We start from the raw sequence: 15,314 nt of genomic DNA, 5'->3' as shown, positions 1-15,314 counted from the left end.
ACATAGTCAGTCAGCTATATGTATATATGCCCTCCCACCCCGCCTCCGTCCCACCCATCTAGGTCATCACAGAGCACAGAACTGAGCTCCCTTTGTCAAGCACGCATTTTTAAAATGACCCTTTTCTTTCAAACAATACTAAAAGTCCAGGCTAGCCTTCTGCTGCCATCAGGAAATTCCTGAAACAGCCTTTGGCCTCAAGGCCTCAAATTTTAGGGAGACTAGTAAATAAACGTAAAACAATGGGGTAAGTCCTATAGTTGAGTTTCCCCCTTTTATTACTATTTATAACATTATACACATTGTGAGTAAGATGAAGATGTCAAACTCCTAATTTAAGTAACTTTTTGGCCCATGCAAAGGAGGGTGGTTTCAAAGTCATGATTTGAGGAGAAAAAGAAGTCATTTATATTAGTCACGTTTGTGTTTAAGCTAATGCCTTTGAAAGTTTTTATTAATAGACTTTATTTCCTACAGCAGTGCTAGATTCACAGAAAAATTGAGAAAGGTACAGAGAGTTCCCTAATATCCGCTGCCATGACCCCTTCAGGCTCACAGCCTCCAAGTAATACCTTTTAAAAGTGAGCGTGAATCATCAAGTTCTCACTAAAGAATTTCCAATGGCACCATTGAATACAAGTAATTCAGTCAGTTCATCAGGTATTAACATGCCAGGGACCCAAGTGTTCTCTTTGATTCCAGGGCTACAATAAACTGCTAGGTGATAACTTCAATTTGAAGAATTAACTAAGTCTCACTGTTTTTATATGCACATTATTTATTTCTTTTTCTTTCTTTTTTTGTGTGTGCAAAATGTCACCACGAGGAGACCAAGATTTTGTGGATACAGCTCAATAGTCACACAGCTCAACTTCTTTCTTCTAATGGAGAAGAGGTGGGGTGCAGGTTTCCTGGGACCTGGTGTAAAGGGATATGACTTTTGGCTCTGGGAGGCTGAGCCTATCAGACTTTATTAAAGACAACTGCCAGTTGTCAGTATGCTCTTCTGAGTTCCTTGGAGGGAGTGTTGACTGACATCGAGTGGGCCTTTTAATATGTCCATCCACCCCACTGTTTCTTCTGAGACATCACTTTGGTTTGCTTGTTGATCTGCTACTGCTACTGCTAAGTCACTTCAGTAGTGTCTGACTCTGTGCGACCCCGCAGACAGCAGCCCACCAGGCTCCCCCGTCCCTGGGATTCTCCAGGCAGGAACACTGGAGTGGGGTGCCATTGCCTTCTCCCTGTTGATCTGCTACTGGTTAAAGAGTGAGCAAGACATCAGGGACTTGGAACATTATTGGCACTGTCACTTTTAAGATTTCAAAGCCATGATTATATCAAGAAGAAAGATGTAGATGCTCTTGGCAGTATAATTTGAACCCTGTTTCTGTTCTCTGAATGCCTAGTGGTCAGGGCATAGGTACACTCAGGAGGGTGCTGTCCACTGGTAGAGTCCACATCACTTGCAAGCTTATTAAAAATACAAATACTCAGGCCCATCCAGGTGTGATGAGTTAGGATTTCTGGGGCTGGTCCCAACTTGCTGTGCTTTTCCCAGTAATTTCTCCACACACTGAAGTTTCTGATGCAAACTTGTAATCCTGGCCTGTAAGTTTGATTAACATTGTCACAGGTTTCTGAAAGCTGCAATAAACAGCTGTAGTTCTTCTGGAAAGAGTCACTTTGTTCACAGTAAATTTTTATCTTAACACCTCATTTTTAAATTCTGTGTAGTAGTGAAGTTTGCAAGAAATCATTTCAACAGGGAAAACGCCTTAACAGAGCAAACTGATGCTCATATAACTCTTTTTTCCCCTGTGGCCCCTCTTGTAACTTTTGTCTGTCTTTAAATTTTCCTTTTCATTTGAAAAATGCCATTAACTTTACTAATTGCAACAGCTTCAGAATTTAAGTTTGTAGTTATAACTGAAATATCTATACTTAAATCCCTTCTTTACAAAACAAGTGATTGTTGTCATGGTTCCGTGGAGCAAGCATAAACTTCCAAAGCCGTTAGAAAACAATTATTAGCAAGCTCTAATAACCGTTTATTATAGATAAAAAGTTATTTAGTTATATAACGTTTCAGATGACACTATTTAAAAGAAGATGGGTATCTCTTAATCTATCTGGGGGTCTTCTTGTTAATTGTCAGTTGAACTCTGCCAGGAAATTATTCCTCTATTTATATACTATTTTAAGCTTCTTACAGATGTGGAGCCTCATGTTAAGGCTGGAACATTCTTAATCTTTCCTGTCTCTTCAGAGCAAGAAGATAATAAACATTTCTGACAAGCTGTAATCAGGAACTGGCCTGGGAGTTAATGAACAGGTCAGAGGTGGCCATCAGGGATGTTTCTGAAGAATGTTCATAATGAATGATCATTGGCTTAGACCTGCAGCTTCATAAAAATGATGATGAAAGGAATGGTAGGGGGTGGATTAAAGAGTGGAGGATTCTGTATGGCCTCTAAGTGTCAGAATACTCTTTCTTCTCTCCTTTTATTTTCTTAATATTGTTATTTCAAGGAGTCTGGATCTAAACCACCCATCCTGTGCTGATCACCATCTTGGAGAGCTAGGTTTGGTTCAGCACCTGTAGGCCCTACAAGAAAGACCACCAGAAAGGAGGAGGAAAGAATCTGAGGTCGAATTTGGATTTGAGCACTACCTCTGCCTCAGAGTATCCTTAGGGAAGTCCTAGCTATCTGAGCAGCTGTCTGGCAGGGATGCAGACTTAGGTCCAGGAGGGATACGGGAGCTTTTGTTCCCTATTTTCCTCCTCTTCGCAGTACTATTGCTAAGTCCTAATCCTTTAACAGAGGTGGGTACCACCCACTAACTTTGCTCTTGCTGCAACAAGATATCCTCCCTACTAGCCCACTAAGGAGGGCTTGGGTCATAAATCCTGCAATAATTCTCTCCTCTTTCACCACTTCCTCCAGGTTGTAACATACGTGAAACATAAGTGTTTTGTTTTTTTTTTTTTTAAGTTGAAGAGGAGTGTTTGATGAAGGCTGAATATTGTGCTAAATCTGATTTTTACAGTGTGTCCTATAGGGCTTGTGAATTTCAAAGAAATTTATATTACAAAGAAACAACTACCCTATTACTAAGGGATACCATCAAGCAAAAGCAATTTTTAAAAAGTTAACAAGCTTTATAACTCAAATATACACAGAAGCATGATTTATATATCTATGCTAAACTATTTCCATTGTGAACATAAACCTGAGATGTCTCCTCTATAAATATTTACTCTGAAAATGTTTTTTGAGCACCCATGATTTGACAGTTTTGGTTCTGGACTACGATGCGTGATTTGGTGCCTGTCTTCTTGGGTAGGTGGAAATGGATCCCCTAGCTCATGGTCTCCCTCCCCAGCCTCCTCTCCCTGCCTGTGTTCCCCTCTTCTGATCCTTTTTCCTTCCTTCTCCCTCTCCCTGTGTTCTTAACATTTTCACGTGTGGCTTAGTCATACCCTGTGTTCTTAACATTTTCACATGTGGCTTAGTCATACAGTAGTATGACTGGTTTGGAAGTCATTCTAAAGTGACTGCTTCCTGCAGGTACTTCTTTTATTTATGGATTTCTCTGTGTCAGAATAATTTATGACGTGTGTATAAGTTAGCAATTTACCTCGGACAATGGCTTTCAAATTGTGGGATGCATTAGAGTCACCTGGAGGGCTTGTTAAACCACAGATTGCTGGGTACCACTTCCAGAATACCTGATTTTAGTAGATCTGGGAAGGGGTGCAAGGATTTACATTTCTAGTAACTTTCCAGTTGGTTTTGCTGTGCCTGGGACCCCATTTTCTGAACCGCTGACTTGGGACATTGTTTTAGGGGCAGTTTGTTTGTTAATGTGTCCTTCTTTGTGGAAAATGAGAGAAGAAAAACTTGTGGTAGGATATTTTCCAGAGATGAATGACCATCTGGGGTTAAGAACCCCAAGATCATCCACTTTCTCCAGACTACCCTTAATCTCCAGGAAATGCCCTGTATCTGGCTCATTAACACTTAAATTTACATTCCTGTTGATGGAGCCAGGGTGGCTGTTGGCTTTGGAATTTTATTTTCATTGGGTGGGAATGGAATAGTATTATGGCATATCATCTCCCCAGATTTCTCCTGCTGGGTGGATTGCAGCCATCTGTGCATAATATTCCAATTTAGGATACTTGCATGCTTTTTCTGTTTCTTCGCGTGAAAATTCCAAATAACTGCTCCTATGTCTCTTCAAAGAATAGTTTAATAATTTGCAATGAAAGCAAACAGGAAATTTGCTAAATGATCTGGAAATTCAAATATGTCATAATATACAGACTCTACAAGTGAGTAGTTTGGTGAAATTGAATTGTGAAGAAATCTCAACTTATTAAAACTGTCATGTTCAGAAAGAAAAGTGAAAATATTTACTTTTTAAAATAATGAGATATTCAGTTAAAATACTTTGCCTTTCTAAATATTTAAAGATCTTCCCTCCCTCCCTTTCTTCTTTCCTATCTGCTTCAAATTACTATTCTGTTCTGGTTGCATCTTAAATTGATCAAATACTTTAGTATAGTTTACTACTTAATTTTTTATTAGTAAAAATGGATTAATAGTGTTCATTGTCTTGATAATTGTTTTATAATTTCTATAGTCATTAAAGTAATTTTGTTAAAATTAAGGACAAATAGTCCTGACCCTACTAGCCTGTAGCATGCAGATGCCTTCAATCCTCATTTGACCCTTCCATCAATGACAATCACTATCGCTTTTCAAAGTTAGTGAAGAAATTGGGTTTGCCAAAACTTTTGTTTCAGTTTTTTCATAACATCTTTTGGAATAACCCAAACAAACTTTTTGACCAAACCACATTTTCTGGTTGAGTTAGCATATTCTTCTTATGGTCTATGCCAAGGCTTGGTAGGTAGCAAGGTACTGGGTTGGCCAAAAAGTTTGCTGGGTTTTTTCTATATTCTTATGGTTCCACTTTAATGAAAAACAACCACTTGCTAAAGTTTATTGAATGCTGTAAATGTAATAATGGTATATCATTTTTACTTCTTTCCAAAGCTCTATCAGTTGTCCAGAGTTGTCCTAAAATACAAATATTCATGTATGGGGAGAAAAAGGACATTTAAGGAGGGTGCCTCTATTTTGTCTATTTCCTGGAAAGAGGGCTAGAAGTATGAGTCTCATGCTAGACATCTACTGAAACAGAAATGGAAATAGCTTCTCAATGTGATGTCCCCATTGGGAACTATGAGACAACCAAGTTTCATATTTAGTCCATAATTAGTACTCTCTTCATCTATTGACCTTGGTTTCAATTTTGCCCTTTGTACTGTAATAAGTGTTAGTCGCTCTGTTGTGCCCAACTCTTTGCAACCCCACGGACTGCAGCTCACCAGGCTCCTCTGTTCATGAGATTTTCCAGGCAAGGATCCTGGAGTGGGTTGCCATTTCCTTCTCCAGGGGATCTTCCCAACCCAGGGATGGAACCTGGCTCTCCTGCACTGCAGGCAGATTCTTTACTGACTGAGCTACAAGGGAAGCCCCATGTACTGTAATAAGCATCTCTCTTTTGCACCTCTTAAGTATAACTACTAGCCTAAGTTTCTTTAAGAAGAGAGAGTAACTTTTACTTATGTCTGTCCCCCATGTAACACATCATTGTTCAGTACAACTTTATTGTTTTTGTCTTTTTACTTTAATATAGATTATTTTGAAATCCTTTTCTATAACTCATATTTTGCCTATGTTCTCACTCCTTGTGTTTTCCTTCTCTCTTTTCCTCTCTGAGAAAGAGGACAGAAATTGAAGCTAATGGTTCTGGCTCAAATTATCTGGTTCTCTTTGGTCCTTCTGTCTCTCTTGCTTCTTCCATTGCTTGCTTATTTCTTTATTTTTTTCTCCTCCTGTGAGCATACTTTTCTTTTTCTCACCTTGAACGTACCACAGAAAGGTTTATTTGAATTCCTAACCCTTTGAGTTAACATTCTGGCTTTTTACCCCTTTCATTATCAGCCTTCTGGAAAAAATAAACCTCCACTTTCTTACCACTTGTCCATTCATTTTCTGACCTTCTTGTTCTTCAGCATCTGCCACATGGCTCCATTTAAATGACTCTTTCTAAACATTACTCTTGACTTTCTGATTCCCAATCTGGACCCTTTTCATTTCCCTTCTTTCTTTCTTTAACCTCTCCTCGCCTCGCTGCTTTGGCACCATGCCATCTTGATCTACTCTCTCTGCTGATCATTCCCTCTCTGATTTCAATGTCACTTCTTCTTTCTATTATTTAAATGTGGATATCAGCTGCAAACTTCTGTCTCCCATCCACTTCTGCTGTTTCTTTCCATTCTCTTTCTTTTGTCATTTCATTTAGTCCTATGATTCAACTTTCACTTTATACAAGTAACTTGTACATCTTTATCTCAATCCCATAATTTTCTACCACATTCCTGTTCCATGTTTCTATTTGGCTCCTAGAAACATCCATTTGGGTTTCTCCCCAGGATTTTAATTTAAGCACATATAAACATAAACCCATAATTTTCTTTCCTTTCTGTCATACCTATTTTTCCTTTGACTTTTATACATCTGTAAAGAAAACCATCATTCCTTGTATGACCTTACCTCAAAACTTCATACAATTTTGGGCAATTTTATCTCCTTCTCCATCCAAATCATCAATCCTGGTAATTCTTTCTCTGTTACTCATGCCTTAATTTTCAGACATATTCCCTTCATCCTGGCTTAGTCCCTCCCTAACCATACTCCAGTACTTTGGCCACCTCATGTGAAGAGTTGACTCATTGGAAAAGACTTTGATGCTGCGAGCGATTGGGGGCAGGAAGAAAAGGGAACGACAGAGGATGAGATGGCTGGATGGCATCACCGACTCGATGGATGTGAGTTTGAGTGAATTCCGGGAGATGGTGATGGACAGTGAGGCCTGGCGTGCTGCGATTCATGGGGTCGCAAAGAGTCAGATACGACTGAGCAACTGAACTGAACTGAACTGAACCATACTTGAACTATTAATATTAAGATTACATAGGTGATTTGTTTTCTATTTTCCTCTATTTTCTACCCATTTGAAGCATACTGAAGACTTCTAGCCTTATCTTTATAACACCACACAAAAGTTGTATTCTTTGCTGCTTTTCAGATATCAGTCTCTGCTCATGTACTAACAAGTAAATTTTAAACTCCTTGGCCAGAAGGTCAGAATGTTCTAGACTTAACGTGTCTGCCTACTCCATATCCAGTATTCTAACTCTGCACTCTGTCATCATTGTCTCAGATTTGATTCCAGGAACCTATTTATTCACCCAGACTATAGGATGCTTTTTATAGAAAATGACAGTAATTAAAGTTATTTTAACAATTAAAACCATCAACATTTTATCAAAGACAATATTGTGCTTCCAGTTCCAGTTCAGTCGCTCAGTCGTGTTCAACTCTTTGAGACCCCATGAATCACAGCACTCCAAGGCCTCCCTGTCCATCACCGAATCCCGGAGTTCACTCAAACTCACATCCATTGAGTCGGTGATGCCATCCACCCATCTCATCCTCTGTAGTCCCCTTTTCCTCCTGCCCCCAATCCCTCCCAGCATCAGGGTCTTTACCAATGATTCAACTCTTCGCATGAGGTGGCCAAAGTACTGGAGTATCAGCTTTAGCATCAGTCCTTCCAATGAACACCCAGGACTGATCTCCTTTAGAATGGACTGGTTGGATCTCCTTGCAGTCCAAGGGACTCTCAAGAGTCTTCTCCAACACCACAGTTCAAAAGCATCAGTTCTTTGGTGCTCAGCTTTCTTCACAGTCCAACTCTCACACCCATACACGACCACTGGAAAAACCATAGCCTTGACTAGATGGACCTTTGTTGGAAAAGTAATGTCTCTGCTTTTCAATATGCTATCTAGCTTGGTCATAACTTTCCTTCCAAGGAGTAAGCGTCTTTTAATTTCATGGCTGCAGTCACCATCTGCAGTGATTTTGGAGCCCAGAAAAATAAAGTCTGACACTCTTTCCACTGTTTCCCCATCTATTTCCCATGAAGTGATGAGACCAGATGCCATGATCTTATTTTCTGAATATTCAGCTTTAAGCCAACTTTTTCACACTCCTCTTTCACTTTCATCAAGAGGCTCTTTAGTTCCTCTTCACTTTCTGCCATAAGGGTGGTGTCATCTGCATATCTGAGGTTATTGATATTTCTCCGGGCAATCTTGATACCAGCTTGTGCTTCTTCCATCCCAGCGTTTCTCATGCTGTACTCTGCGTAGAAGTTAAATAAGCAGGTTGACAATATACAGCCTGATGTACTCCTTTTCCTATTTGGAACCAGTTTGTTGTTCCATGTCCAGTTCCAACTGTTGCTTCCTGACCTGCATCTAGGTTCCTCAAGAGGCAGGTCTGGTGGTCTGGTATTCCCGTCTCTTTCAGAATCTTCCACAGTTTGTTGTGATCCACACAGTCAAAGGCTTTGGCATAGTCAATAAAGCAGAAATAGAGGTTTTTCTGGAACTCTCTTGCTTTTTCCATGATCCAGCGGATGTTGGCAATTTGATCTCTGGTTCCTCTGCCTTTTCTAAAACCAGCTTGAACATCAGGAAGTTCACGGTTCACATACTGCTGAAGCCTGGCTTGGAGAATTTTGAGCATGACTTAACTAGCATGCGAGATGAGTGCAACTGTGCGGTAGTTTGAACATTCTTTGGCATTGCCTTTCTTTGAGATTGGAATGAAAACTGACCTTTTCCAGTCCTGTGGCCACTGCTGTGTTTTCCAAATTTGCTGGCATATTGAATGCAGCACTTTCACAGCATCGTCTTTCAGGATTTGAAATAGCTCAACTTGAATTCCATCACCTTCACTAGCTTTGGTCGTAGTGATGCTTTCTAAGGCCCATTTGACTTCACATTCCAGGATGTCTGGCTCTAGGTCAGTGATCACACCATTGTGATTATCTGGATCTTGAAGCTCTGTTCTGTACAGTTCTTCTGTGTATTCCTGCCACCTCTTCTTAATATCTTCTGCTTCTGTTAGGTCCATACCATTTCTGTCCTTTATCGAGCCCATCTTTGCATGAAATGTTCCCTTGGTATCTCTAATTTTCTTGAAGAGATCTCTAGTCTTTCCCATTCTGTTGTTTTCCTCTATTTCTTTTCATTGATCGCTGAAGAAGGCTTTCTTATCTCTCCTTGCTATTCTTTGGAACTCTGCATTCAGATGCTTATATATTTCCTTTTGTCCTTTGTTTTTTGCTTCTCTTCTTTTCACAGCTATTTGTAAGGCCTCCCCAGACAGCCATTTTGCTTTTTTGCATTTCTTTTTCTTGGGGATGGTCTTGATCCCTGTCTCCTGTACAATGTCATGAACCTCCATCCATAGATCATCAGGCACTCTGTCTATCATATCTAGTCCTTTAAATCTATTTCTCACTTCTACTGTATAATCATAAGGGATTTGTTTAGGTCATACCTGAATGGTCTAGTGGTTTTCGCTACTTTCTTCAATTTAAGCCTGAATTTGGCAATAAGGAGTTCATGATCTGAGCCACAGTCAGTTCCCGGTCTTGTTTTTGCTGACTGTATAGAGATTCTCCATCTTTGGCCACAAAGAATATAATCAGTCTGATTTCGGTGTTGACCATCTGGTGATGTCCATGTATAGTCTTCTCTTGTGTTGTTTGGAAAGAGTGATTGCTATGACCAGTGCATTCTCTTGGCAAAACTGTATTTGGCAAAACTCTATTAGCCTTTGCCCTGCTTCATTCCGTACTCCAAGGCCAAATTTGTCTGTTACTCCAGGTGTTTTTCGGAGAAGGCGATGGCACCCCACTCCAGTACTCTTGCCTGGAAAATCCCATGGTCGGAGGAGCCTGGTAGGCTACAGTCCATGGGGTCGCGAAGAGTTGGACACGACTGAGCGACTTCACTTTCACTTTTCACTTTCATGCATTGGAGAAGGCAATGGCAACCCACTCCAGTGTTCTTGCCTGGAGAATCTCAGGGACGGGGGAGCCTCGTTGGCTGCCGTCTATGGGGTCACACAGAGTCAGACACGACTGAAGCTACTTAGCACACAGCAGCAGCAGCCAGGTGTTTCTTGACTTCCTACTTTTGCATTCCAGTCCCATATATTGAAAAGGACATGTTTTTTGGGTGTTAGTTCTAAAAGGTCTCATAGGTCTTCATAGAACCGTTCAGCTTCAGCTTCTTCAGCGTTACTGGTTGGGGCATAGACTTGGATTCCTGTGATATTGAATGGTTTGCCTTGGAAACAAACAGAGATCATTCTGTCGTTTTTGAGATTGCATCCAAGTACTGCATTTCGGACTCTTTTGTTGACCATGATGGCTATTCCATTTCTTCTAAGAGATTCCTGCCCACAGTATTAGATACAATGGTCATCTGAGTTAAATTCACCCATTCCAGTCCATTTTAGTTCACTGATTCCTAGAATGTCGATGTTCACTCTTGCCATCTCCTGTTTGACCACTTCCAGTTTGCCTTGATTCTTGGACCTAACATTCCAGGTTCCTATGCAATATTGCTCTTTACAGCATCGGATCTTGCTTCTATCACCAGTCACATCCACAGCTGGGTATTGTTTTTGCTTTGGCTCCATCCCTTCATTCTTTCTGGAGTTATTTTTCCACTGATCTCCAGTAGCATATTGGGCACCTACTGACCTAGGGAGTTCCTCTTTCAGTATCCTATTGTTTTGCCTGTTCATACTGTTCATGGGGTTCTCAAGGCAAGAATACTGAAGTGGTTTGCCATTCCCTTCTCCAGTGGACCACATTCTGTCAGTCCTCTCCACCATGACCCGCCTGTCTTGGGTGGCCCCACACCGCATGGCTTCATTTCATTGAGTTAGACAAGGCTGTGGTCTGTTAGATTGACTAGTTTTCTGTGATTATGGTTTCAGTGTGTCTGCCCTCTGATGCCCTCTCGCAACACCTACCTTTTTACTTGGGTTTCTCTTACCTTGTTCATGGGATATCTCTTCACGGCTGCTCCAGCAAAGTGCAGCTGCTGCTCCTTACCTTGGGTGAAGCATATCTCCTCATGGCTGCCCCTCCTGACCTTGAACATGGAGTAGCTCCTCTCGGCCTTCCTGTGCCCATGCAGCCGCCACTCCTTGGATGTGGGGTTGCTCCTCTCGGCCGCTGCCCCTATATTGTGCTTAAGTAAGTGTATTACTGAACAAAGGACTGTGCAAAAAAAGAAGACTTTAAGATTCCTAAAGCTGTTCCTCTGCTTCTAAGATTCTCAGCTTAGGGAGAGGAGAAATGATATATTTTAATTAAACTGGGTCTTTCCTGTACCCTTGGCAGTCAAGCGGACTCAGAAAGAAAGGCCAGATTGTGTCCCTGTCCTGTAGAAGAGGAAATGCAGTAGCGTAAGTTATCCTAGAGAAGGCAGGCCATTTACTTTGTCCAGAACATTCTGTGATGTGTTTGGTTTACTTCCTCACCACCTTGTCAGATCTGTTCACAAGGCCACCTTCTCACAGAGGCCTTCTGGGTCATCTTTTTTAAGGTTGCAACCTCTTTCCCTTGGACACTCCTACTCCCCTTTACTCTGCTTTATCTTTTCCTCATAGTACCCCCAACCTTTTAACATTCCTTATCATTTATCGTCTTCCTGTGTTCATTGTCTGCTGTCCCAACTGGCATTTAAACTTTATGTGACAGGGGTCATTGACTGTATTATTGTGATGATGCTCCTAGAATGATGTCTGCCAGCCTACTAGGTTCTCAGTTAAAATCAATCAATTCAATGAATAATTTTTGTCATGCCGAGTACATGTTAAGAAGTGTACTGATCACGGGGACCGATAGTAGAAAATAATACAGACTTGGTCCTTGCCATCATATGCCTTACATCTAGTCAAGAAAATCCAAAACTGACATTATAAGGAAATGAGACGAGGATTTTTCTCTGAGCGATAAAGGGACCTTGTAGATGTTGGTAAAAGCTTCCCTGAACAAAGGATGACCAAGCTGAGACCTGAGGATGACTAGGATTTGGCCAAGTAAAGAATGATGTTAGAAGAAGGAAGTGGCCTCTTCCAGGCATAATTTAAATATTACTAGTTCAAAAAATTGCAACAAATCAAATGACTGTACTATAGAAAGTGGAAGGAAGCCTGATGCAAGAAAGAGAAGAAGGTAAGAAGTTGGGGAGGTCTTTTGAAGTCTTTCTAAGGAGGTTGCACTTTTCCCAAAGGCTAGTGGTCTCTCGGTACACATTCCATTACTCCCGGGATATGTGTGCCTTTTCAAGTATGAATCTCTTCCAGTTGACTTTGCTCTTCAATTGGTTGGAAAAATACTTGGTAGAGAAGTGCACACTTGGTCACAGGCATGTTGGGTATAATATTACCTTTTTATTTGCAGCATTTGTGGTTGTGGAGCTGTCACAGCTCTGACCATGGTGCATTTGGTTTGGCATTAGCCAACAGCTTGTTGTTTAAATAATATTCACAGCTTACTTAAAACAGCATAGTGCAATTTCATGTTATTCCCCAGCATAATCAGATCAGTGACTCATGTTGGCAAAGCAAAGAAAATAGTTTTAGGAGGTATCAAAGATCTTTCTTGGTACAGTCCTACTGTGATACAGGTCTTCTCTAATTAATTATGTGTGAAAATTCTGCTTTCAGTATACTTGGAGGCCAAAACCCTCCCTAGAGGGATACAAAGTAGAGGTTTGTTTTAAACCATCTTTTGGGGTCATCCTTGGTGTTCCAGAGGGTAAGACTCCTCTCTTCCAAGGCAGGGGGCATCAGTTTGATCTTGGTTGAGGAACTAAGATCCCACAAGTGGTATGGCCAAGAAAAACAAAATTAAAAAAAAAAAAAAAGAGAGAGAGAAAGAAACTGTCTTTTAATGCTCTACCTTTGATCCTTCTCTGTTCTTTTAGAGTTCTCTTACGGAGTTTCCTTCTGTGATGAATGGTTACATAGAGGGACTGTTGTTTTTCAGTCTCTAAGTCATGTCTGACTCTTTGCAACCATATGGACAATGGTACACTAGGCTCCTGTCCATGGGGGTTCTCCAGGCAAGGATACTGGAGTGGGTTGCTGTTTCTTCCTCCAGAGGTCTTCATGACCTAGGGATTGAACTTGCATCTCCTGCAGCAGCATGCAGATTCTTTACCTCTGAGCCACAAGGGAAGCCCTACCTAGAGGGCTACCCTACATTTATTATTACATGGGATTATTGGTTGTTCATCTGACCAATCTGTATTCTCTATCACTGACAACCTCAAAACTTATACTTCCTCAGTCCCATCCTCTTTGGGTCTTCCTAGGTGATTTGTTAACTAACCTCTCTTAATTTTAATTCATCCTGATGCCTCTATGCCTGCTTTACCTCTTGAAAGTATTTGTACTATAAATGATGAAAGATGCATTAAATCAGTTTGTACTCATGAGATCTCAAGCTTCAGGGCTACATCAGGGCTAATGAGTTGACAACATCTTGTTTATTAGGGGAAAAAAATAAGAATGAGAGATGGGACTTGTAGCCACTTTAATTTGATCCTTACATGTCTGATATGTGGTTGTTTATGACTGGTCAATTCCCAGGGAATCTTTTATTGTTACTATTTTTTGATCCCACTAGGTCTTCATTGCAGTTCACAGGCTTTCTCTGGTTGCCCAGTGGCATGGGGGAACTAAGTTCCCAGATCAGGGATCAAGCCTGCATCCCCTGTATTGGAGGGCAGATTCTTAGCCACTGGACCACCAGGGAAGTCCCCCAAGGGATTTATCGTAATAACATGCCAGAAGAATTTTACTGTCTCCTGAGTGTTTGTGGCAGTCTGCCCTATTTTAGGTGAAGCTGCTTGGCTGCATACAGCAAAAATATCCGTTTTAGAGGAGCGCTGATTCCCAATGCTTCCCTGATGCCTCAGATGGAAAGAATCTGCCTGCAATGAAGGAGACCCAGGTTTGATCCCTGGGTTGGAAGATTCCCCTGGAGGAGGGCATGGCAACCCAGTAGTCACCGAGAGTGATTTGCTGTCTAACTTCTTGGAGAGTTGTTGACTTTTCCCCTCCATTTCTAAAATATACTTCTTTCCATATATTTCCATAAAATAAGTATGAAATGATTATCAAAGTATTTGAAAACTGCAAAGTACATACAAATAGGAGACAGTATTTAAATGCTCTGTTTTAGAGTTCCATAGATTTTATTTGTGTAAGATTTAGACTGGCTTCTCAGATGAAGAATTCAAGTCTATTGCAATTCAAATACTGATGTATATAATAACATTTAAAAGGCATATATTTTTATTTATTTAACCAGAACTCCCAGTTATAACTCCTTATTTGACTGAAGTAAAATTGTACCGTATAAGAGAAATATATCCTCTCCAAATAGAATGTGCAAGAATAACATCTGAAGATTTATTACAGAAACGAAACAAATGGTGCACAATTAAAATAGCCTTGTTCTCCAGGAAGAATGTCCCTCGCAGGCCTCAAAACCCTGACTCTACTTTTGCATTTGTCTTGTCTAGCATATAAACTAAACTAAGAATCTAAAGTATTTTAGGGTGATGCAGTCTTTTAATTTAGGGGTCATGTTCCATGAAATCAAAGGGTGCTTGGGAAAGTATGATTCAAAATGTGGCCCAATACGAGGTGGTATCCATGGGTATCAGGGACCTGGCTTGACCCAACTCCTGGGCTGCTGCCATCATGGTCATTAATTATGCCCATCTATCCCTGGAAGTGTCAGCTGCTCCTCCGTCATCAGGTAGATCGTCTGCTCATGCTACTTGGCCAAGTGAGCTTTGGCTGTTCATTCCAGGATGGCTAATAATGGGACAGCAGCTTGGGGCCATTTCAAAGTGGCCCTTCTAACTGTTGCCCTCTCTGGGCCTCTGGGGATCTTAGAATAGTCCGTTCTCTGTATATGCCAAGCCAAAACCAAAATCACAACCCAAACCATTCCTGCCAGCATTTCAATTAGTTAGGAAATCAAGAAGGCCCTAATCTCCTTGAAAGGTCAACCTGGAAAGAGCTTTTTCACTTTTAATAAATCTGATTTCAAAAGTATTAAATACATTAGTCATCATAATATCTTTCAACCTGATGGAAATTTAAGATTTTTTTCTTGACCTAGAACTTTCTTATCTGATTTCTTGCCTATAGGATTTCAAAGGGTTATAGAAAACAGAATTGAGAAATCAGCTGGGTGGAGTAGCATGACCTAGAGGAAGAAAAACTGGCCTGGGGTCTGCCTGACGTGAGTGTGAACCCCAGCACTACCAGCAAATG

At 40.8% G+C, this 15,314-nt stretch overlaps 1 protein-coding gene across 3 annotated transcripts in view; it reads left to right on the top strand.

Moving 5' to 3' along the window:
- Positions 1-15,314, top strand: part of ADAMTSL1 (ADAMTS like 1) — a 1,120,558-nt gene that overhangs the window by 110,803 nt on the left and 994,441 nt on the right. The window contains exon 1 of one of the 3 annotated variants that reach the window (XM_070794494.1): positions 1-15,314. This exon is cut by the window's left edge and continues 57,578 nt beyond it. The exons of the other annotated variants lie outside the window; for them this stretch is intronic. Within the exon in view, the coding sequence (XP_070650595.1) occupies positions 15,312-15,314 (3 nt within the window). The 5' untranslated portion in view covers positions 1-15,311. 3 annotated transcript variants of the gene reach the window in all.

The sequence above is a fragment of the Bos indicus genome, chromosome 8, assembly GCF_029378745.1.
Source record: "Bos indicus isolate NIAB-ARS_2022 breed Sahiwal x Tharparkar chromosome 8, NIAB-ARS_B.indTharparkar_mat_pri_1.0, whole genome shotgun sequence".
NCBI lineage: Eukaryota > Metazoa > Chordata > Mammalia > Artiodactyla > Bovidae > Bos > Bos indicus.
Note: the sequence above shows the minus strand (reverse complement) of the source record. Positions and strands in the feature narration are given on the sequence as shown.